Raw genomic sequence first — 24,870 nt, forward strand, 5'->3', positions numbered from 1 at the left:
AGTTGGCTTTTCGGCGCGTTTAGCCTTGCATACTCAGTGAACCTTGGTGGTTGATTCTTTTTGGAAGGAGGATCATAGTCCTTGCCGGTTCGAGGATATTTGTCCTTGGCGTCGTACTCTTGGTCCATCTTCCGCTTCTTGTTGTCAGTGGGTTCATTGTTTACCATTGTCTTCCTCATGCTTTCCTCCACCATAATATATTTTTCGGCCCTATCTTGGAGCTGTAACATGCTTTCAAGGGGGGTGCTTAACTAGGGACATCCTGAAGAATTCATCTTTAGTCCCTTATTGCAGTGTTATTAAAGCTAATTTATCGTTAAGAACCGGTACCTTCAAGGCTTCCTTTGTGAAACGATTCAGTTAGTCTCTTAGGGACTCCTTTGTTCCTTGCACAATGCCCATGAGGGAGGCTAAACTTTTCTCGTGTACTCTGCCACTAATAAATTGCTTGATGAAAGCTTGGCTCAAATCCTTGAAGGATCCAATCGAGTTTGGAGGTAGATGACTGTACCACCTTTGAGCCATACCCGACATGGTTTGAAGAAAGACCGATACTTGATAGCGTCGTTCACAGGCTGTAGCAACAAGGCGTTAAAGAACGTCCTGACATGGTTAACTGGGTCGCCGGTACCATCATACGCTTTGATGGTGGGCATCTTAAACTTCCTTGAGATATAAGCATTCATTATCTCTTCAGTGAACGGTGGTTTTGGATCATCAAGATCTCCTAGGGGCATCAAATCACTTGGATCAACCCTTGGGGCTACAGCCCTTCTTGGTGTTGGACCTTCCAGGTCTATGATAGGAGGAAAATCCCTTTGCCTCGTTGCAAGTGTAGGTCTTGGGGTCAAGTGCATCTCCAGGTCACGCTTCAGGCTTTGAATCTCAGCTTTATGAGCCCTAATCCTTTCTTGTACATTTTGGGGAATCGCCTCTGGAGTGCTCTTGGGGCCTTACAAGCACGCCTCCTCCTTGGAGCGACCTTGTTGTCCGATGATTTGGGGTCTCTATCAGAATAGGGTCCAAAAAATTCTCGGTCCTCAGGGATAGGAGCCAGGCCACGTACGTATTGGGGCATCCGCCCTTGTCCCTCACTCCGATTAGAGTGTCCACGATCGTTGAGTATTCATATCCAACGTGTTGAGGGTTCACAGGTGCATGTAGCTATAGTAATTGGAGATTCGTCCCTTAAGGAGCTGGGGGATTCGTCCCTTGTGGCTGAGCCTTGGTTTCCCCTGTAGGAGTTCCTCCACCTTGGGTGGTGGCATAGGTCGGGTGTGGGGGTATATCCACTATCGATGAGATCATTTTTGATGGGACGGGATCGTCGGTTCCACCATTGTTTTTGCTCCTTGTAAGTACCATGGTTGTTGTTGTCTTCCCATAGACGGCGCCAAATATTGTGGAATAAAAACTAGGGTTGTGATTGCATTTTATGCTAGGGTTGGTGAGTTTCGAGATTTAATGGATGTTTTTGTCGTGGGGACTAGCTGTCCTCGCGATATTCCTACGTATCTATGTGTTACAACACATATAGATATTAAGCTAAAAACGTAGTTCTAGGTTGAGAGCTAGAGCCCTTTATATAGATGTTAAGTCTAGGGTTAGATTATTGTAGGGAGACTTGGTGGACAAGTCTCCTACTTATATGGCAAATAGGACTCTTCTAGACGGTGGATTCTGGATCCTTCCTAGAAAAGCTCGTTTCCATATTGGATTCGATATAAGTGTCCTCGTGGATCTCATTCTCAGGCCTGTTCGGCGGGCTTATCACGTAGCTAATTTTGGGCCATGGACCACACGACCCACTTTGGGTCGTGGCCGTCATATTCTACTCGGATTATTAAAACTCATATTGGGTCGTGACCGTGATGACCCACTTTGGGCCGTGGCGTCACGGACTTGACTAATCAACTTTATGACACAATTAATTCAGCATTAATTGTATTTTTACAGATTACTTTTCATACATATCAATATCCTTCTTTAACATCTCCTGATTTCCAACTTGACAAACACTAATATGAACAAATGCTGATGACTGATCATCAAATACTGATGACAAATGTTGATGATGTCATTTTTGTCAAACTCTGATATCAAATGCTGATGACAAACTATGATAGTTATTTACTGATATCATCAATTATGTATAACAGTGAGCTTTTTTATTTAGATTATTGTTTATGTATTAAAAACACTAATTAAAATATTTATTTATCAAATTTTTTTATTCAAAACTGATAATTCAATCAGCTAGCCAAATAAATTACTCAGCTTACTCGACGGTTCAAAATACCTAATTCACACACTAATTCAGTTCAGCTACACTAACCTACACTAACAGTAACAACTAATTACCCTACTATTTAGTGCACAATTTTATTTAAAACAGTTATTCAAAATAGTTTACTTAATTAGCTGTTTTTGCCTAATTTAATGAGCTGAAAAATTTCAAGCACAAACTCAAAACCTACAACGATGAAACATAAACCCTTATCCAATTAACCAATTAAGTTATATTATCACGCTCCTATATATCATATTTAATTTAGTAATATATACCAATTTTTTTGAGTGCAATGACTCCCAAATTAATCACGAAATCATTAACATTTTAGCTTATTAACCCCATAAAAATTTCTCTCTTTTTTTGATAAACTTGACATTGTTTCCTATCTTTATTATGCCTTACAAATGGTTCTTCCACAAGCATTTTTTTCCCAACAAATAACTGCTGAAATAGTGAAATGAAATAAATTAAATAGCATGAAATATTAGGCCTGCAGAATAATAAATTTCTTACCATCTTCATTCACTCGTTGTACACGGATTAGGAGAACCTCAACACTACTTTGTAACATGGGATGCCTATGCTGTACACAGTTCTTTCATTACTCTTCAAGAGTACAGGCTGATACAGGTAACACATACAGCTGGAAAAGAATTATTATGTCACAAGTACAAGATTTCTTTACTCCAACTAATCACAAGTAATAGGAGTGAACTTCGATTCATCGTATATGTTTACAAATTCTGTTATTGGTAATAGATAACCTTGCAAAAATGTCGATTTAGCAGATGGACTACTAGAGCTAGCTAGTACAACAGGTTTATCAATCAGGAATTGACACCGACATGGCGAGGTACAACATATAATTTCTGACAGTATGTTGAGCTTAGAGGCAACAAATTAAGAGGTTAACAGAGAGATCATGTTATCTGATGACTCTGATCCATGATTGTTTACACTTGGGATAATATTTGCCGGAGATATGAATTTAACAAACTCTTGCAGTTCTGGGAAACTGCTATGCTCACTGTATGGTACTTCATACCTGCAGAAAAACATTACAGTCATGGTTATGTAATAGAATCACTCCTGTTTATGTGAAAAGTTTAAATTTCAGTCACATAGTCTTTTGTAAAATATTGGAAATTGATTTTCCGGTCATATAATAGGTGGCATAACTGAATCATTTATTGTGTTTTCTAACTATATGCTCACATACATAGACCTGTGATGATTGCTACACTGGAATCTAATAAGTACTAAAATCTCTATACTGGCAAATGTATGTGAAGAGTTTGCAAATCAATCGAATTTGGTGAGAGAAAAATTGAAGTCGTAAGGGAAGAGGGCCAAGCAGGTCCAGTTGAAAGTGATGGTTAACCAAATACTGAAGTAGCAATATTTACTAAGAAATTATAGTCTCGCGAAAATGAGAAAAGAAATTGTCTACATGAACAAAGTACAAACTAACAGCGAAAGAAGTATGCAAAACTAGCCACATCTAAGCAATTAAACTGACATCAGATCCACGTATCTGTTGTGCATAGGAGCCGAAAGTAAGCAATCTTCATAACGAGTACAAATTATGTGAGTATAAATATTACTCACAAAGCTTACTTTGTATCACGGGATTTATAATTGCTAAACTATTGGCTTATTTGCGCTAAATCTACACTGTGTTTAGTCTTTATATCCCAGGACCGACTCACTTGGATCAAAGCTAAACTATTACGGGGTATCATTGACTTCAGATTGTGTATGTTATAAAACTAAAAAACGAGAATAAAAACTACAGAAGAAAACAGAAAAGACAAGAAAAGAAAACAGAACAGACAAGAAACTATGCTGAATGCATAATAGTAGTATCACCTCACAATGGTACCCTGTTTCGACCTTCGTCCAGGAGACTTTTTTTTCCCTTTACCGAATGTCCATCCAGTTGGAGAGAAAGCAACTATAAGACTGTATTGAGCCTAATCAACAAGATCAAAGGTAACTTAAGGCAGTAGATTACAGTAGATAAAAACTAAGGTTACATATATTACTAGTACATAGACGGTCTTTCTAAATCAATAGTTCCAATCTCCTAGATATTCGTTGGCGTAAACCATGACTTGCAAACGCCTTGGGGCTAAGAAGCAGGGTTAAAAGTAGGAGTTGACAGTCGCAGATATCAGCAACGGGAACTCACTAATTTGGAATATACTAAACATAGTGAAATGTAGAAACATATTAAACAAGTAAAATTTTATCAATCTTATTATGATTTCCCAGAAAACCTTAGAATGCAGCATAGCAGTCTGCAGCAATTATTTTTTATCCTCTAAAAAGTAAAAACAAGACAATGGAAGTGCATGAAAACTCTTCCTGGTGAATCACTTAGAACTTACTAAAATTAAGGAAAATAAATAGAAAAAAGGAATTCAGGGATTTATTAACTTTTAGAAAATTCAACTTTTTATCCTAGAAAGTAATCTCATATACAATACATCCTACACATGTGTGAGATGGTCAATAAGATGGTATATAGTTCTTCGCTTCTTTAAAATTGTAAAACGGATGAAAGGTGCTTGTGCTTAGTTGATCATATTAATTAGTATAAACATACAATGATCGGCCATGCAAACTGAAAGAGATAATGCAGTATTTTATGAGTGACAAAGCTGAAAAACTAGTCAAATTCCAAGCTAAGAAACTACATCTAAACCTAACAGATTCTCTCCTGTATTCCGTGACAATCACCATTCTGCTATATATCTGCTTGGTGCTTACTGGCCATATGACATTTCATTCTGCAATCAATTCAGATTACTCACAAAGAACACAGATGGCATTCAACTTCATAGTCATCAAAACAAACTCCGCTTAACGTCAAAACTTGTGAATGATATTACCGTATTATTCATACAACACAGTATTACCACATACAAAGCTAGCAACTACTCACCTTATACTGATTAGATATATGTTTCAGTCTTTTAAAGCTTGCAAGTGTCCACATAGGTACAATATGGATGTGGCTCTCCTGTTCATTAGTTGTGAACCACTGCATATCTTCATTTGGAATCCCCAAACATTCCAAAATATGCAGCTTTGCTGCATTGATGTAGACTTTCTTGCGTAGTACACGAGCTACCTCTACGTATAATCTTTCTTTTCCTATTTCCAAACAATAACAAATAGAAGGCATATAATTTATTTTTTTAACTGGAGATGAGAACACTGGATTACAGCGTGGAATGAAATACTTTTGGGTAGATGGGGCCCCAGAGAGAGCTGAAAGAGGGAGGGATAGTTACCAATTGTATAGCTACCAATCATAAAGAGAGTCTTTGGGTTGAACACTTCAGCTTGTATAGCCTCAATTACAAATTGGATGACTGCCTCCTGCTTTGGAAAGTCATACTGCAATGAAAAGTTTATAAGGTCTATGCTGTTCTAAATATCATCCAGAATGAAATGAAGTCACCAACTTACAAAATGTATATGACCGATCTTTCTCTCTCAATACATAAGATATTAGTACAGTACTAAAAGTAACATGTCTTTTGTGGAAATTCACTGTAACGGTTATTTAAGATTTGAAGAAATCAAAGAAGAGACAGGCCTACTGAATCAAGGTTCTTCCTATGGAGAATGCAACAATGTATATTGGTATTCGCAACTACTCTGGAGAAATCAAATGATATGCATTAAAAAACTAAGCCCAGCCCATGTTGACCGAGTTTAGTCTTAGATGATGAATAATATTTTTCAACTAGTGACAGGCATTACCTGAGGATCACAGTATGTGGTATCTAGAATAAGCCTATCAACATGGCAATCCTGCAGAGCAGGAATCCTAGTCATTTCCTCATCAAAACGGAAATCTCCGGTGTGTAAAACAGCCTACATGAACGAAGAAGCTCAGAGCTAATTTCAAATATGATACTAAAGGATAATGAAAATATGTAGCTAAACAGCTGATTATAACACACCTTTCCGCTGGGAGGTTCAAATAATATTATGATGGAACCTGGACAGTGGTTTGCATCAAAGCATGTCACATCAATTCCAGCAATGCTAATTTTCTGGTTAAGGGGTAGAATTTGTATATTATCCCAAGAGATACCGATTTTCAGATTTACAAGTTTTGCTGTAATTGAGGAACAATAAATCTTCCCATGAGAGAATGACTTTGTAAGGCCTTGGTAATCTGCAGAAGAGTTGTAAATCTATGGTAAGTTATTCTTCAATTCATAAACCAAGTAAGCATATACAAGTGTAAATCTAGCAAATTCTCCGTCAGCTCTTTATATCAAGATAAAAAATTGCAATTTATAACATCTCAACAGAGTTGTGTGTCTTGACAAAAGAAATTGTGCGACTGTGTCCTAGTTTAACCTCAACTACAGTTCCCAGGTAGACAGACTTCTACAGTTTCCAGGTAGACAGACTTCTAAGTTTCTAATTATCTATTTATATAATTTAAGAACCTAAGCATCAAAACATGGATAAAGCAGATATTTATTAGAAAGACTTCATAGACTAAAAAAACTATTATTTGTAATATAGTGAACTAATTTGGAAGCCGGTCAAAGAAGCTGAAGATAATAACTATTTGATGACAGCAAAAATTCAATCCACATCCAGATAGGAACGATAGACATATAGGGTATGCCGTGGAGATTAAAACAAAATTTCCTAATTGCCTCTTGGTATATTAATATGATCAAGATCAATTCATTGATAGTCCTGCAGCAGTTCATAACTTTTAAAATTAGCTATATCCTATATAGCATGATTTATGATTCGCTCAGATGTAAGTTAAACAAAGTTTGTCTTCTTTATTGATTTATACAGAGTCTATATATAAGCTCCTGAAACCAAAATAAAAATCAATTCATATAAGAATCAAGCATGATACAGTAATCAGGAGCCGATAGCCAAAGTGAAAGAATCATCCATTATGCATCTTGACATTCTTAGTCCTCTAATATGCGACAACATAAATGGGAGGCAATAGCATCACTTTATACTGAAAAACATTATAATTAGCATAAAGAACTACATAAGAATGGAACTAAACACAGACTTACGATCTAAGTGAAAGTGGGTAAGAAACCAGTGAGAGCAATCTCTTCTTAGGTACTTAAATGCATCCTGCAAATACAAAAAGCACTTGGAGATAGTACCGCATAATTTAAATCATAACAAAAGCTAATATGCATGTAATAATTTTTTTGATCTGTTAAAGTAAAATTAGTAGTTTACTATGACTCGATGAGATAGGAATGTGATTAATTATATGGAGACCTTTCGAGGGTCTGATACTCTGACAGGTAATAAAGATTGAACAACATGCAATCTTATGGAGTGAAAAATAATTAGGTAAGTATATTTGAGTTATCACAAAGTAATAATGCTTGTGAACGAAATATCTTGCAACATAGATCATCAGGAAATACTAATTATTTAGACCAGAATTGGTCTTTAAAAGTTCGAAGGATAAAGGCCAGAACTGTTCGAGGGCCATTTACCACTCGAAATGGCGTCTCTGGTATGCAGCACCACACTGGAATATCCCTGAGTTTTCCTTTTCTTGCATTATTTTTCACCGTAGAACGTCCATTTCTAGAGCGACTCTTTTCCACTTCGTTTCTACCGCTAGGAGTACTGTTTCTACTTCTTTTCTGCGCAAAAAAGCCTGGAAAAAAATCTGTGATCAACTTGTTTGCAGCTATTTTAGAGCTATCATCAACTACAGTTTTGGAGCTTGCTGGGTTTCTATCTACTTCTTTGTTGTTTTCCTTTCTAAGACCACTTATAGCATGAATTATCTTTTTCCTTGGGCCAAGTGCAGTAACACCTATGCTGAACAGATCCTGCATGTAAAATAAAATAATGGGATTGGTCTTTAAGACGATTAAAAAGTGATAAGTGCGAATAGCCAAATACAACTGTTCAAACAAACTTCTAAAACTAGTGAAACTATACATTTATACCGATAATTTCTTTTTTGTTATTTACTCAAGCTACGCCAACTGGAGATTAGTACCAAAAAAATCCGGATACAAGGTAAAGCAGAAAAAGTATCTTCATAGAATAGAAGTTCTAAAAGCATTATAACAAGTACAGGGTAGATAGCATCAATAATTAGTGAATAACTCAGTGTTAACTTAATTCAGAATGACAAATAGTCAACAAACACAGATTTGAATATCTTCTCCTTTATATAGCAAGATAAAGTTACCGAGAATCGAAGAGAAAAAACAATCTTATGCAAGAACTCCAATTTACCTCCTCTGTCAGCCATTTTAGACTATCCCAGTCAATCTCCTCTCGGACAAAAAGATCTTCATATTTGGACAATCCCAGACTGCATAACCATTCCGAAACCGGAGAGACATCAACAGGTTTCCGAGGAGATCGAACGGGTGAACTATTGAGGACTTGCCCAGGACCCTGAAGCCCTGGTTCTTCATTTTGACCGACCGGCTGCAAAGTAACCAAATAAATTTCTTGTAGCTACAATATAAATGTAGATAGTTCCCCTAAAAACAAACTTTGGTAAAATTATAGTTTCTTTATACCACTCACACATTATATTTTCTCAGCTAATGACTACAGCATTAAGCTATCCTTATAGACTGGCTCGACACAGAAACTTGCGGACACTGAGCAATGTTATAATCAATTATAGGTACTAGGTAGGCTAAGATTAGCTCATTATTTCATGTGTTCTGTATACTGAATGGCTTTCTACTTTAAAATGGTTCTTCACGGGTTAGCATTGAAACAATTAAGCCAGAATTTTAACAGACAAACATTGCAAAATGAGCACTAACTTTTTTGACAATCGATATCCTAGCATGATCATCTCATAATATGTTCTTGCCCCCAATTCTGATAACCTCTGGTGAGTCTTAATCTTACAACAATTTTAAACTACCAATTTTTTAAAAAAATTAGTCTAGGATGTGCAAGCATATTTTAAGAGTGTATATAATTGTATAGATCAAATCTGGTGATGTGTTGTGGAAAGAGCACACAAATGTGTCATAGAAGGATCAGCGTTTCCCAAATACACTGACTTACAATAATTTAGCTACACGTAAAAAAACACTGTCGAAGAAAAATAGATTCCATTATCACCAAATATTGTTGTTGTCTAAATAGGGCAAATGATATAATCCATTTCAACATATTTGGATTTAATCGGGAAGCTGTTCAGCAAAGAAGAAAGAGTAAGTCACATACCTCACTCGGAGAATTCCCTTGGTCAAGGCACTCGTTCGTGTGCACCTGTCTTAATTCATCACTCAAACCCGAAATATCAACATTGCAAAGTGGACACCTGATCAAATTCTCACTAAAATCATCGACACTCCTTCCATCACCCGAATCATCACCTTCTGAACACAAATTAAGCAACACATCAAGCTCACATTCATCCTCCACTCCTACCTCCTCCGACCCCTCGTCATTTTCACAAACACTTGGTGCGCAATTCCCCCCAGACCTTAACAATCTCAACTCAATCGAATTGGAATTATACTTAAAAACACCCTCTTTCACCTTCATTTCCATTCCCTCCACAATTTCCTCCCTACCAACTTCATTCGGACCCGAAACACTATTCTTACGACTACAAGAAATGCTCGAATCGACACAATCCAACCCCAAACTCACTTCACAACTGTAATCATCAACTACTTGCAATTGACTCTCTAAAGGAACAACATTTTCTTTACAAGAACCATTAAAGATTGAATCTTTATGCTCTTTCGGGTTTCGGGGTCGATTACGAGACTTTAAAGATAATAAATTGGAGGGTTTTAGGGGGTTTTGTGAGATGGGTTCTCGAATGTCACAACTGTAATCATCAACTAACTGTGATTGACTCTCTAAAGAACCAATCTTTTCTTTACAAGAACCAATCTTTTCTTTACAAGAACCAATAAAGATTGAATCTTTATGTTCTTTCGGGTTTCGGGGTCGATTACGAGGCTTTAAAGATAAAGAATTGGAGGGTTTCAGGAGTTTCTGTGAGATGGGTTTTCTAATTGAAGCTTGACTACAAATGGGGGTTTGAAAATCATCATCATCATTATCTAAAGCACAAAAATAAGAAGAGGGGGTTGATGATTTCTTCATTTTCTTGATATTTCAACAAGAAATTTCATCTATTTATCTTCTTGATGTTGAAATTATTATATAAGTAGTGGGATGATAAATTCAAATTTGCAATGGAGGGAAATGTGGTTCTCTTTTGGGCCTAGAATTCAACTCATGGGCCTAATAGTCTATGTGAGGTCGGTTTAACTTTTCTACCGGCCCTGTAATTTATATATGTAGTCCATCTCCATACACTTTGACACAGGGTGCTCATGGGTTCCAAAAAAACTGCTCGAACCGACCCTAATCCAACATAAAAAAAATTAAGTCGAATTTTAATTGGACTAAAAATTATTAAAATCGACTTAAATGGGTAAACCGCCAATTATAATCCGAACGGCCTCTTCTTTTTAATAATATGTTTTGATTTCATTCAATCTTTGCATTAGGACGTTACTTAGTTAGCATTATATGACCTTTTTTTTACGAACTGGTAAAAAAAAGATAGTAGTCCTCTATGTCATGCATGTATCAATACGTAATACTATTTACTGAAGAGTGACGTCATCGGTACTTATATCAGTATTTGATGATCAACAATTGATGTCATCAGGATTTGTCACATCAGTAGATATTCAAGGAGGAAAAGGAAAACAAAATTTTAAGGCGGTGAAGGAAATTTATCTCAGAAGCAATCATACATGGATATGTAATAGGTTTCCTTATTGTAATAGAATAGGATTCCTTATTGATTGTGTAACTGTGCACTATATAAGCACATATTAGGTTTTTGCTTTAAGAGTTGCGTACATTAATATATCATTCGCATAACCTAGCAGCTATTAAGGATAATTGTTCATCCTTTGAGAGAGTACTTTTATAATCAGTGTTTATCTGTTAATATAAAAATTGTTGATTCTGTTAAAGCTTTATCGAATTATTTGCATAAACTCTATTCACCCCCCCCCCAGTTGATTACGGACCTAACAATTAGTATCAGAGATTGATGTTGATAAACAAATAGTTTAAGAACTAAAAATTAATCTTTAATGGCAGACAAAGAAACACTACAAAATCCACCACCACCACCCCCAGCCACTTTACAGATTAGCAGTAATATGAGTAGGTATAAAGCCATCAAGGTTCCAATCCTGAAGATACATGAATATCCAATCTAGAAAGTTAGGATGACCATGTGCTTGGAAGCAACAAACCTGAATACCTAAGCAGGATTTATGATGGTCCTCATAGACCAATGAAGGTAGCTGTTGTTGTAGCAGGAGAAGCAGAAAAGATGGTTGATAAAGATAAGAAGGACTGTATTCCTGAAGATCTTTCATCTATTATGAAGGATGCAAAAGCCATACATATCCTGCATAGCGGTCTTGATAGTGTTATGTCCAATATGGTAATTGAATGTAAAACAACAAAGGAAATTTGGGATGCTTTAGATTTAAAGTGTCAAGGTACTACTGCTATCAAGAAGAACATGAGGATAGTACTTACTCAAGAATATGAGCACTTTGACTCAAGAGATAATGAGTCCTTAACTGAGATCTATGACAGATTTTAGAAGCTGTTAAATGACTTATCTCTTGTCGACAAGGAATATGATTTAGAGGACTCAAACTTGAAGTTTCTACTTGCACTCCCTGAAATGTGGGACTATAAAGTCACATCAATAAGGGATAATTTTGAACTTAATGAAACACCTCTAGATGAGATCTATGGCATACTAAAAACTCATGAACTAGAGATGGAGCAAATAATCAAGAGAAAAGGATCCAAGTCTAGACCAGCTGCACTTAAGATTGAAGAGAAGCCAAAAGAGAAAGCTAGGAGACAAGGTTTTTCCAAAGGAAAAGTTATGATTGCAAAGTCAGATACTAAATCATCAAACTCTGATGATGACTCAAATACTGATAATGAATCAGATATTGACACTGATCATGACAACAATGAAGACATGGAACAAATGGATACTCTATTGGTTAAAAGCTTCAAGAAGATGGTCTACAAGAACTTCAAGAAAGGGAAAAGGTTTTCCAGAAAAGGTTCCAGTTTCTTAAATTCTGATAAGAGGAATGACAGAAGAAATACTGATAGAAAGGAACCAAAGTTTGGAAAATCTCACAAGTCAAAGGAAAGATGCTACAACTGTGATAGAATTGGACATTTTGCAGCTGACTGCGGAAAACCAAAAGCTGAGAAGAAACAAGCCTTGATCTCAAAGAAGAAAAAATGGGATGATTCATCAGATTCAGATGATGGGGTCAACTATGCTCTCATAGAAAATGCTGATACGGAAGCTGACAATGTTGAACTAAAGGTACCTCAGACCACCCTTGCTTTTGATACTGATGATATCCATGAATTAAGATTGTTTCTTAAGTCTCTACATGTTAGTTATAGGGATTAAACCTTAGAAAATAATAGAATCAAGAGTGAAAACTCTGAGTTAAAGAAAAGGAATGATCACCTAGAAATTGAGTTATTTTCCATGCTAGAAATTCAAAAAGAAAGATATAATATTGTTTATGTTTAAGAAAAATTGTTAAAAAAGCATGCTTATCTAGAAAAGGAGTTAACTAAAGAAAGAGAGGTTATTAAGCTTAGGACTTGTTAACATACATAATGATATTATATTAGTGGATAGTTTCATTATTATAATAGTTTCCTTGTCAGGATATTTTCCTTTATTATGTATGATTGTTGGCTATATAAGCTCCGCTTCTATTGTAATCAAGAACAAGTCATATTATAATAAAATACCTTTATCATGGTATCAAGAGCTATGGTTCGATCCGGGATAGGTTGATGATGAGTTATATCGGGTTGGATTTCACATGTTGGGTTAAAACATGTGATATGATTATTATTTCTTCTAGTATTCTTCTTATTCAAATCGATTTTTTTTTCTTGGATGATTTTAAGTTTTAATCACGATCATCATTTTTAATTTAGTTGGATTTCTCATAGGTAAACAAAATTAATTTTGGTTGATTTTCGTTTCTGCCGGTTTTGATTGGGACTCTTATAAAACTTTTCTGCTGATTTTGGTTGGAACTCTCATACAATTCTTCTGCTGGTTTTGGTTGGGAGTCTCATACACAGACTCAGTCTCGCTTTGATGATATTGGATCCTTGATGCTATTGTTTTATTCTTTCTTTCACTCTCACCTTCCTTTCTTTTTCTCGTGTTGATGATGGGGGTAGCCTTAGGCTCATCTGTATACTTCTCCGCCTTTTATTTAATTTTATTTGGTGCTATAGGCAAATTAGCCCTACGAGGGATTATTTAGTTTATTTGGTACTCTAGGCACATTACCCCTTTGAGGGTTTAGTTTAGTTTATTTGGTGCTCTAGGAATATTGGCCCTTCGCGAGAATTGGTTTAGTTTATTTGGTACTCTAGGAACATTGGCCCTTTGAGGGATTGGTTAAGTTTATTTGGTGCTCCAGGCACATTTGTTTAGTTTATCTGGTGCTCTAGGCACACTGGCCCTTCGCGGGATTTGATTAGTTTTGGATACAATTTGAATTGGGATACAGTTTTTATTTGGTTGAGGATTGAATACAGTTTATTGACCTGAATTTAGGTTTTTGGAGTTTGTATTGGGTTGATTATGAAGTTTGGTTTTGGATCTAGATTCAGTTTCACATGTAGTTTTGGTATTGTTTTCGATGGTTGCAGATTTGTTACTTTGGTTGTTTGATTGTTTTGTTTTCTCTTGGGTTGCTGCGTCTTTGGTCGATTTCTCTTTTGTTGTTGCGTCTTTGGATTTGTTTGGAAGTTTTTGGTTTGTTTGAATTCGTAACTCTATTTTTGAATTTATTTGGATGCTCTTGAATCTGGTGTTGCAACTTTGGATTTGTTTGGTTACGTGGCTCCGTCTCTTAGTTGGCAAACTCTCAATTCAACATCGTGAGTTTGAGGGGGGATGTTAACATATATAATGATATTATATTATTGGATAATTTTATTATTATAATAGTTTCCTTGTTAGGATATTATTCTTTATTATGTATGGTTGTTGGCTATATAAGCCCACTTCTATTGTAATCAAGAACAAATTATATTATAATAGAACACATTTTTCAGGACTAACTCAGGAAAAACAACTTAAGAAATTTTAGAGAATGGTTGTTGGGGATCAGGATTAGGATATGCTAATACATCTAATTATGATAAGAAAATTAGAAAAGAAACTGAGAAAACTAAACTAGAAAATACTGATACTAAGGTCAAACTGAACAAGGTTCAATTGAATCTCATTAAGTTTAATCCAAATGATGATGTTGTTCAGTCAATTAATGAGGTAGGTTCAACCTCAGCACCTCGATTAAACTTAAATACTCATAAGAGTGAAAAAGTTCACACAAGATTATTAAATATTGGTTTAATGACTCAGAATCAGCTTAAGCAAAAGCTGAAGGATATACACATAAAAAACAAGGAGAAAAGGGCTAGGAAAAACAGGAATGGCAAAGTAGGTGTTAATAAAAATGGTAATTATGTAACTGCTCCCAATGCACCTAGAAAAACATGCTTGAACTGTGGTAGTACTAGTCATCTTGCTAATTCATCGAGGAGGAATAAAGAGATAAATATTGTTCCTCCCAAATCAGAGTTTAGGAATATAATAGTTAGATATAAACCTCAAAGTCCTTGTTTTATTGTGGTAGTGTGACACTCTATTTATACATGCAAAGAGTATCACAATTTTTAATATGATTATTATAAACTGAAACTGTAATATCCGGGATATATCGTGTAATTATTTTTATCAATAAATAAATATTTTGTATTTATTTTATAATTATTCTGTGAATTATCTGTTAAGTGGTATCTGTGTCTGGATATTTAAATATGATAAATTTGAGTATTTTAATTTTTTATGTCCAAAATAAAGTATAGATAATTGTCATATCTTTCTATTAATTTTTATGTTGTTATATGACTTTATAAAAGATTTATGGATTTAATAAATTATTTTTCCGAGTATTTATAAACTATTTTGTATAATCGAGAAACAACCGACTTCAACCGTTTTTATGTTTTTGCAACCCGGAAGTTTCAGAAAAACTCCTTTCTAACCTACTTGCAATATTCCGAGCATTTTCCATGTTTTAACTTTTTCGATCCGGAGTAAGGTTTTTCCCGTGCAGGTTCCGGCGTAAAATTTTCGATACAATATTCGTTTCGGTAAATCGATAAAACCCGTACTTTCGAGAAACAGGATTTTTTGATTAAACTAATATATTATTTTCTCGTAATACGTGTAATCAAAGCGCAAAATGTATAGATTTGGACCGATTTGGATCTGTTTTCTCAAATAAACGTAATATTTTATATCCGGTATGATCCAACGGGGTATCATTATTTCGTAAATATAAATAGCCTTTGCCGTATTTTATTTTGTACGGATAATCATTTGCAGTCAGTAAATTATATAATTCTCAGAGAAAATACATTATATTTATATAAGTTCTTGAGAATCAAAACGATACACGATACAAACACTTTCGATAAACTTTCATATTCTTATTACATACATATAATTAAATATAGGTAATAACATAGCAATAACAAATGATCATTATCACGATTATTATAACCCAATGATTACGGTCCTAATGTTTTAATAAATTATCACTACAACCCAATTACTCGGTCATACGTTCCGATTCTTATATATTCGCAACTCAGAATCCCAAAATTATCATCTAGACGCCACATATATACAACGATTATCATTTCAAGATATATCATTCTTCGGCCCAAGTTTCGATATCGAATATACACGTAACACAAAAGTGAAAACACTAGAAAATGGATCGGAAACTTACCTCAAGCCTGATCATATTCGTATTGACCTTTTGACTATCTAACCAATGTTTTCTTGAAAATTACACACGAAAGTTATAGGGACGAAATTTACCAGATTGCCGATTTGTATTTATAAAACTCTACAAGTTCTAATAAAAATGATAAAAAAATACACATATGATCTATATATAGTATTTTGAAACTCTAATTCCTAACCTACAAGTTATATGTATTGAAATCTGATCTAAATTTTAGGCACAATAGTCTAATTAAATTTTATATCCTTATCCTTATCAAATTTTAATCATTTTTCTCTTATTCTTCTAATAAAGATATAATTTGTTTTATGATTTATTTTAATAACTTTTTGTAAGAATTTTATATCATAACTATAATAAAAATAAAAACAGTCATTACTAGTCAAAGTTTTTGCATTTTTTCACAATTTTTATTGCACTGTATTTCAATTATCATGGATAATACTTTTTATGTTTTTAATTTTTTTATTATTGTTAAGATGTGGTATCTATCATGTTTAATAATATAACATCATAAATATTCATTTTGTATTTTCTTATTACGCATGTCTTAATCTTTTTGTTCTAGTATCGATATTTTTTAAATATGTTGGTTTACATCTCAAATTCTTTTTTCCTTTCTTTTTTCCCTTATTGTTTGGCATTAAAATCTCATATGTTAAATGCTTGGAGGAGGTACCTTAACATTTCTGGTATTTTGGGTTCCTAATTTTCTATTTGGCCTTACTGCTGGGCTAGCAGGCCCATCATTTGCAAGGCGCGATTATTTATTTGTAAAATTAACAAAAGAAAATACCTCATATTTAAGAGGAAAAAATAGAATTTTGAACAGATCTTATAATAATATGGGTGATTGTTAAAATTAATTTTTTTAAAAAAAATATATTTCCAAATGGGAAACTAAAATATATTGAATAATCGAGTAATATTTCATGGAATCATTATTGTAAATGAAATGTTACATATTAGAAAAATATTTGTTCAACTTTTTTAGAATTTAATAAAACAAATATGCATTTGAGTAAGGTTATAAAAATAAAATTTGGAATTGTTATTTGGTACCCCTTTCATCCGATTTTCTTCGTCTTGTTTAAGAAAATAATCCATATAAAAAAAACTTAGTTCAAATATAATTTAGAAGTGTTACCTTTATATCAATTTCAATGAAAAAAATTACTTCTGTACATTGCATCAGTTTTATACTATAATTCTAATAAGTTGTGTGGTAAATTGATATGTCTTCCACTTTAATGGTTCAAGCAAATTGAAAAAAAAAATTGGGACACCATCCTCAGCTACTCCAATATTTCCAACTACCTACTTTTTTATTTCAATATTTGTATTTATTTTAACTTATTTTTCTTTTTTATTTGAAATGTTAATATAAATATATGTAATAGCCCGACTTTTCGGACTATTCATTCTATATTAAAATTAAAATTAAATGAATTTATTAATCCAAAATTCTATTACAAAGTTGGCTATTACAAAAGCACAACTATCGATGATTCAAAAGTCAATATACTTTAATGTTAAGTAATCGAACTCTAATGCTATCCAACTCGATTATTACACCGAACCTGAAAACTGTATGTAATGAGATATACAACCATAATAATCGATCTAACTAATAGAGTCAAATAACATACACATATAATAAAGATGAGATAATAAATTCGATACGATGCAGGATACAAACACTTTCGATAAACTTTCATATTCTTATTACATACATACAATTCAATATAGATAATAACATAACAATAACAAATGATCCTTATCACGATTATTATAACCCAATGATTACGGTCCTAATGTTTTAATAAAGTATCACTACAACCCACTTACTCAGTCGTACGTTCTGATTCTTATATATTCGCAACTCAGAATCCCAAAATTATCATCTAGACGCCACATATATACAACAAATATCATTTCAAAATATATTATTCTTCAACCCAAGTTTCGATATCGAATATACACATAACACACAAGTGAAAACACTAGAAAATGGATCGAAAACTTACCTCAAGCCTGATCATATTCGTATTAGCATTTTGACTATCTAACCAATGTTTTCTTGAAAATCACACACGAAAGTTATAGGGAAGAAAAACACTTTTCAAAAAGTCCAAAATCAATGAATTCAAACATACGATGAATTTCTAAGAAATTTACCAGATTCCCGATTTGTATTTATAAAACCCTACAAGTTCTAATAACAATGATGAGAAATACACATATGATGTATATATAGTATTTTGAAACTCTAATTCCTAACCTACAAGTTATATGTATTGAAATATGATCTAAATTTTAGGCACACAAGTCTAATTAAATTTTATATCGTTATCCATATCAAATTTTAATCATTTTTTTTCTTATTCCTGTAATATAGATATAATTTGTTTTACGATTTGTTTTAATAACTTTATGTAAGAATTTTATATCGTAACTATAATAAAAATAAAAACGGTCATTACTAGTCAAAATTTTTACATTTTTTCACAATTTTTATTGCATTGTATTTTAATTATCATGAATAATACTTTTTATGTTTTTACATTATTTTATTATTGTTAAAATGTAGTATCTATCATGTTTAATAAGATAACATCATAAATATTCATTATCTTGTGAGTAAGTGAATGCAAAATAATTTGTAAGTTGTTGGGTATCATAATATGGATTCATGGTTTTATTGTGGGATAATTAGAATCAATTAAGTGTTTTTATTTGCAAGCCAATAAATTTATGATATTTTGTTGTGATTCGTCTAACTTGTTGGGCCTATCATCGAAATATATCCGAAATTATTAAAATTGGCATTAAGATATACATGTAAACTAAGTCTAGATCCATGTCCAAAAGGCTTTAAGGCCCAACTCATCTATATGATTTCGAAGTAAATAAATAAAATAGAATTAGTACGAACATATTATTTTCTATATATATACATGCATAAACAAATCTTAATTTCATACCCGTTTCAGTCACATTGTTTTTTCTCTTTGCTCTTTCTCTTTCGGCCGCCTCATTCATGAGTTCACAAATCCCAAATCGAGATCCAAATATATCTTTCTCTCTTTAAGTCTTTATTTTTTTTCCAATCAACGCGATAGTGATTATGATGTATCATTTTTATCTCTTAATTAGTATTTGAAATTTAAACCAACGATCTTTTCCCAAAAGACCAATTATAAAAAAAACTAATATTTATGAGTGTTTATATTCATCTTCGGTTGTTGTTTTTGCTTATTGTTTATATTAAATAATGAAGAAAGTGCTCCATAAATATTGAGAAAGACGACGACTTGAAGGTATCATTTTGTAAGTTTTTTATATGTTTATCTCTTTATTTGATATAACTCTGTATTTATTTTTTGATTAACATTTTATACTTGAGATTGCTATCAGATTTGATAGAAAATCGAACCTTTTTGAGCTTATATGATATATAGTCGATTTTTTTTGTCCGATTAAAAATTATTACGTTCACTTGGATTTTTTTTAGATTTTGAATTTTTAGCTATTTTCGTACCTTTTATACCTCATATGTTATATAATATTGACTTGCTTACTGTTAGAATAATTTTCTTTTACGGGTAGTGATATTATATGCATAATCATGTATCTGATGAACATTTAACTTCTTTCTAACCGTGTGGAAATTTTGTATGTCATATAGCTATCATGACCAGGTTCTTTCCCAAATTCAATGGAATACTCTGATCCGACTCTTTCTATCCCAAATTCAATGGGTTACTATAATCCTGCTTTTCCCAACAGTGAAGAACATCATCCTCGGCCATTCTCAAATAATCCAATTCTTAATCTTGGAGTTGGTAATGATATGAGTAATTTTTTTCATCTTGGATTTGGTAATCGCATGAGTAATGGGGGTCAGTCTGGTGGAAGCAATGTTGGTCAGTCTGGTGGAAGCAATGTTGATCAGTCTGGTGGAAGTAGTGTTGGTCAGTTTGTAAGTCGTAGGCCACGAGGACGTCCTCGTAAAGATTGATTTAGAGAGCTTCATTCTCTATCAATTTAATTTATTTTCCAATAACATTTAATGTAATAGTGATGTAGTGGTCTATCCATTTTAGTCTGTGATATACTACATTCTAGTTATTTATATTTTCAGTAATTTTTATATTTAATTTTGGAGATATTTGTATAAAAGTTTTACTACAAAACTTATTATTTGATTCGATTTTATGTGGTGATTTTCCTCACGAGCATGTCCTTTTTACATATCTATATACTATTTATTTCAGGTTTAGATGTTTTTTCTAACGGGGAACGTCTTTAATGGCTCTAAATTTCATTTGATTTTATTATAGATGTTTTTTCCCTTATTACGCACGTCTTAATCTTTTTGTTCTAATATCAATATTTTTTAAATATGTTGGTTTACATTCCATTATTTTTTTTCTTTTTTTTCCTCTTATTTTCGCATGAAGATCCCATTTGTTAAATGCTTGCAGGAGGTACCTTTACATTTCTGGTATTTTGGCTTCCTAATTTTCTATTGGGCCTTAATGTTGGGCTAGCAGGCCCAGCATTCATGTCATTTGCAAGGGCAACTACTTATTTGTAAAATTAACAAAAGAAAGTACATCATATTTAAGGGGAAAAAATAGATTTTTGAACAGATCTTATAATAATATGGGTGATTGTTAAAATTATTTTTAAAAAAAAAATTACATTTCCAAATAGGAAAATAAAACATAATGAATAATCGAGTAATATTTCATGGAATCATTATTGTTAATGAAATAATACATATTAGAAAAATTATTGTTCAACTTTTTTAGAATTTAATAAAACAAATATTCATTCGAGTAAGGTTATAAAAATAAAAATTGGCATTCTTATTTGGTACTTCTTCCATCCGATTTTCTTCGTCTCATTTAGGAAATAATGCATACAAAGAAAACTTAGTTCAATTATAATTTTGAAGTGTTACCAATATATTAATTTCAAAGAAAAAATTTACTTCAAAACATTGCATTAGTTTTATACTATAATTATAGTAAGTTTTTTTATAAATTGATATGTCTTCCACTTTGATGGTTCAAGAAAATTGAAAAAAAAGACTTGGGACACCATTTCAAAAAAAAACTACTCCAATATTTTCAACTACCTACTTTTTGTATTTCAATATTTATATTTGTTTTAACTTATTTTTCTTTTTTATTTGAAATTTTAATATAAATATATGTAATAGCTCGACTTTTGGACTATTCATTCTATATTAAAACAAAAATTAAATGAATTCATTATCCAAAATTCTATTACAAAGTTGACTATTACAAAAACACAGCTACCGATGATTCGAAAGTAAATATACTTTAATGCTATGTCATTGAACTCCAATAGTATCCAACTCAATTATTACGCCGAACCTGAAAAACTGTATGTAATGAGATATACAACCCTAATGGAAACCAATCGATCTTACTAATACAATCAAATAACATACACATATAAAAAAATGAGATAATCTACATGATACGAAACACGACACGAACACTTTTGCTTCTTATCACGATTATTACAACCCAATGATTATGGTCCTGAATTTTTGGAAAATTGTCACTACAACCCACTTACTCGGTCATACATTCCGATTCTAATATATTCGCACTTCAGAATCTCAAAATTATCATCTAGACGCGACATATATACAACAAATATCATTTCAAAATATATCATTCTTCAGCCCAAGTTTCGATATCGAATATACACGTAACACACAAGTGAAAACACTAGAAAATGGATCGAAAACTTACCTCAAGCCTGATCATATTTGTATTAGCCTTTTGACTAACTAACCAATGTTTTCTTGAAAATTACACATGAAAGTTATAGGGACGAAATTTACCAGATTGCCGATTTGTATTTATAAAACTCTACAAGTTCTAATAACAATGATGAGAAATACACATATGATCTATATATAGTATTTTGAAACTCTAATTTCTAACCTACATGTTATATGTATTGTAATCTGATCTAAATTTTAGGCGCACTAATCTAATTAAATTTTATATCCTTATTCTTATCAAATTTTAATCATTTCTCTTTTATTCTTCTAATAAATATATAATTTGTTTTATGATTTGTTTTGTTAGGTCACACTTTCACTGTAGAGGGGGTGAATACAGTGTTTATTACAATCAAATCAAACTTCAAGAACTTATGTAACAGAAAACAAACTTTATTTAAACAATAAACTCTGTTACAATCTGGAACTGTTATCTCTCAGTGATGAACAAAATATCACGAGAGCTGCTAGGGTTATATATAAATAATATTCTCGATAATGATAACACTTATAGTGTAAACCCTATGTCTGTGTTTATATACTACACAGTTACAAGATATTCGCTAATTGATATGGAATATAATTCTGCTTCCTAAAATATATCAATCAGATATCTTCTATTCCAAGTATTCCATTCTTCACGGAATTCCTTCTTCATGCATATCTCTTCTTATGTTTATCTTGATCTTCTTAACTTTAATCAGCTACTGTCCTTATTTGATCGTCCTTCAGCACTTAAGTTCTGATATCTATCTCCTGATAACATAAGTACTGATATCCCTTAAGTTCTGACTTCCAGTATAAGTACTGATCAGTTAAGTACTGATTTGTTCTGTTCAAATAAGATCTGAAATCTAAACATAAAACATATTAGCCATGACATTATCAAATATATCTAACAATCTCCCCCAACTTGTAAATTAACAAAATATACAAGTTTAACAGATATTTGATGATGTCAAAAACATTAAGTACAAATGCATGAGAAATAGACAAGATAACTACAACTTACAGTCCTTAAAGTTTTTACCAATTCAACTTCTGATAACAACTTCAATCTGTATAAATATCAGAATTTAAGCAGTTGTAGATCTTCGACTTGGCTTCATCATTTTCTGATCTCTCTGATGTCAGGAGTTGTTCTGAGATAATTCTTCAACAAACATTTCTCAGCATATCTGAGTTCATCAATCATTCTCCGTTTGACATCTTTAAGCTCTGCAGTATCTTCACCAGTTTGAAATATTGCAGCTCTGAGATCATTAATCTTTGCTTTTCTCAACTCCCGATCTAGTCTTATGACATAAGCTTTGTTAGACTCTAGATTGAATTCAAGCCCCTTAATACCAAGATATGTTCTGATCTGTGCAGTATTAGGCTTCATATCAACAATATCACCATTGTGATTTCTGTACTTTGGAACATATCTGCTGTCAGACTTAACAGAATAAAGTCTTTTCTGTCTCTGAATCTGTTCCTTTAAGTAGTTTGCAGCAGTCTCTGTTATTCTGTCATCCACTTGAAGTAAGAATAATACATGCTCCAATTCTTCAAAATACTTCAATGGAATGGCATTTTGTCTTATATGATAAACCCTACCATCTGTCATGAAATACAACATGATGTATTCTTTCAAGTAGGTATGGTAAACCATCTGTACAGATTCTAGTTGATTCAATCTCTCAGGAGTTGCTCCAATACCTGGTTCACTCAAGGAAGTTGGATCATCGGTAGTGTTGTGTACTCTTCTTTCATCAGTACTTCCCAATCCAGTTTTATCTCTAGCTTCCTTTCCAGTAACTACTCTTGCTTCAAAACCACTTGAAGTAGTCTTCAAAGATTGAGTCTGTTTTGCTTTAGTGAATCCTGGTAGGAGTGTTTTAGATTTATTTTCTGATATCAAGTTAACTTGAGCACTGTCAGAGGTTACTTGCTTCTTCTGAATATCAGAACTTACAATTTCTTGACTCTGAACAACTTGAGCCATGTCAGAGGTTGTTTTAAGAACTTTTCTTGAAGTCAGAGCAAGATTATCTTTTCCATCAGTAATTTCTTCTTCCTCAGGAGGTACATAAGGCTTGATAGGTTCACCAACCTTTTCTTTACCCTTGGATCTTGGATCTATCTGTGGTTGTGATCTAGCCAAAGTTTCTTCAGTATGTATCCTTTCTTTGATCACAATGCCTTTAGGTTTTGGAAGTAACTTTTTACCAGAAGCTTCAGATTTAGATGTGACTTTCTCTGATTTAAGTCTGGCTTCTTCTTCCTTTAAACTTTCCAAGTCCATCCCTGGATTTTCTTGAAGAAATAACTGTCTTGACATTTCCTCATCAAGATCTAGAAGTTCATCAGAACTTATCCTTTTACCAGCAGCAGAACTTATTCTTTTCCCAGTATCAGAACTTGTTCTGTGACTAGCTTGTCTTGATGTAAACCTTCTACCTTGACTATGACCACCACCCATTCCAGAGTTTCCTTGGTCATCTTTTCCATCATCCTTTCCTTGCAGTGACTTGTTGGTTTTGCATTTGGACTTAATTACCTTCTCCCCCTTTTTGGCATCAGCAGGTAATAAAAGAGAGATAAGTAGTTCCACTGAGGTCTGGATTTCAGTAAGTTGCGATTGCTGAGAAGCTTGATTTGTCAGAATTTGATCAATCTGAGCTTGTTGCTTCTCTTGAGTTTTCTCAATATAAGCAACCCTGTCAATGGTAGGTTGGAAGAACTTTTTCTTATCAAGTTTCCAAACTTGTTCCTGTTTAATAAAGTTCTCCTGAATCTTG

The 24,870-nt window shown here is 33.0% G+C and overlaps 1 protein-coding gene across 1 annotated transcript; it reads right to left on the reverse strand.

Moving 5' to 3' along the window:
- Positions 1-2,792: 2,792 nt before the first annotated feature.
- Positions 2,793-10,466, reverse strand: LOC141682497 (uncharacterized). Its single transcript, XM_074487193.1, has 10 exons — positions 9,533-10,466; positions 8,573-8,770; positions 7,813-8,157; positions 7,372-7,435; positions 6,271-6,488; positions 6,068-6,181; positions 5,593-5,698; positions 5,241-5,452; positions 4,163-4,266; positions 2,793-3,338 (listed from the first exon to the last, which is right to left on the reverse strand). Exons 1-10 carry the CDS (start codon positions 10,427-10,429, stop codon positions 3,194-3,196), a joined length of 2,403 nt encoding a protein of 800 aa, XP_074343294.1. The 5' UTR covers positions 10,430-10,466; the 3' UTR covers positions 2,793-3,193.
- Positions 10,467-24,870: the final 14,404 nt, after the last annotated feature.

This window comes from Apium graveolens, chromosome 9 (assembly GCF_009905375.1).
Source record: "Apium graveolens cultivar Ventura chromosome 9, ASM990537v1, whole genome shotgun sequence".
Taxonomy (NCBI): domain Eukaryota; kingdom Viridiplantae; phylum Streptophyta; class Magnoliopsida; order Apiales; family Apiaceae; genus Apium; species Apium graveolens.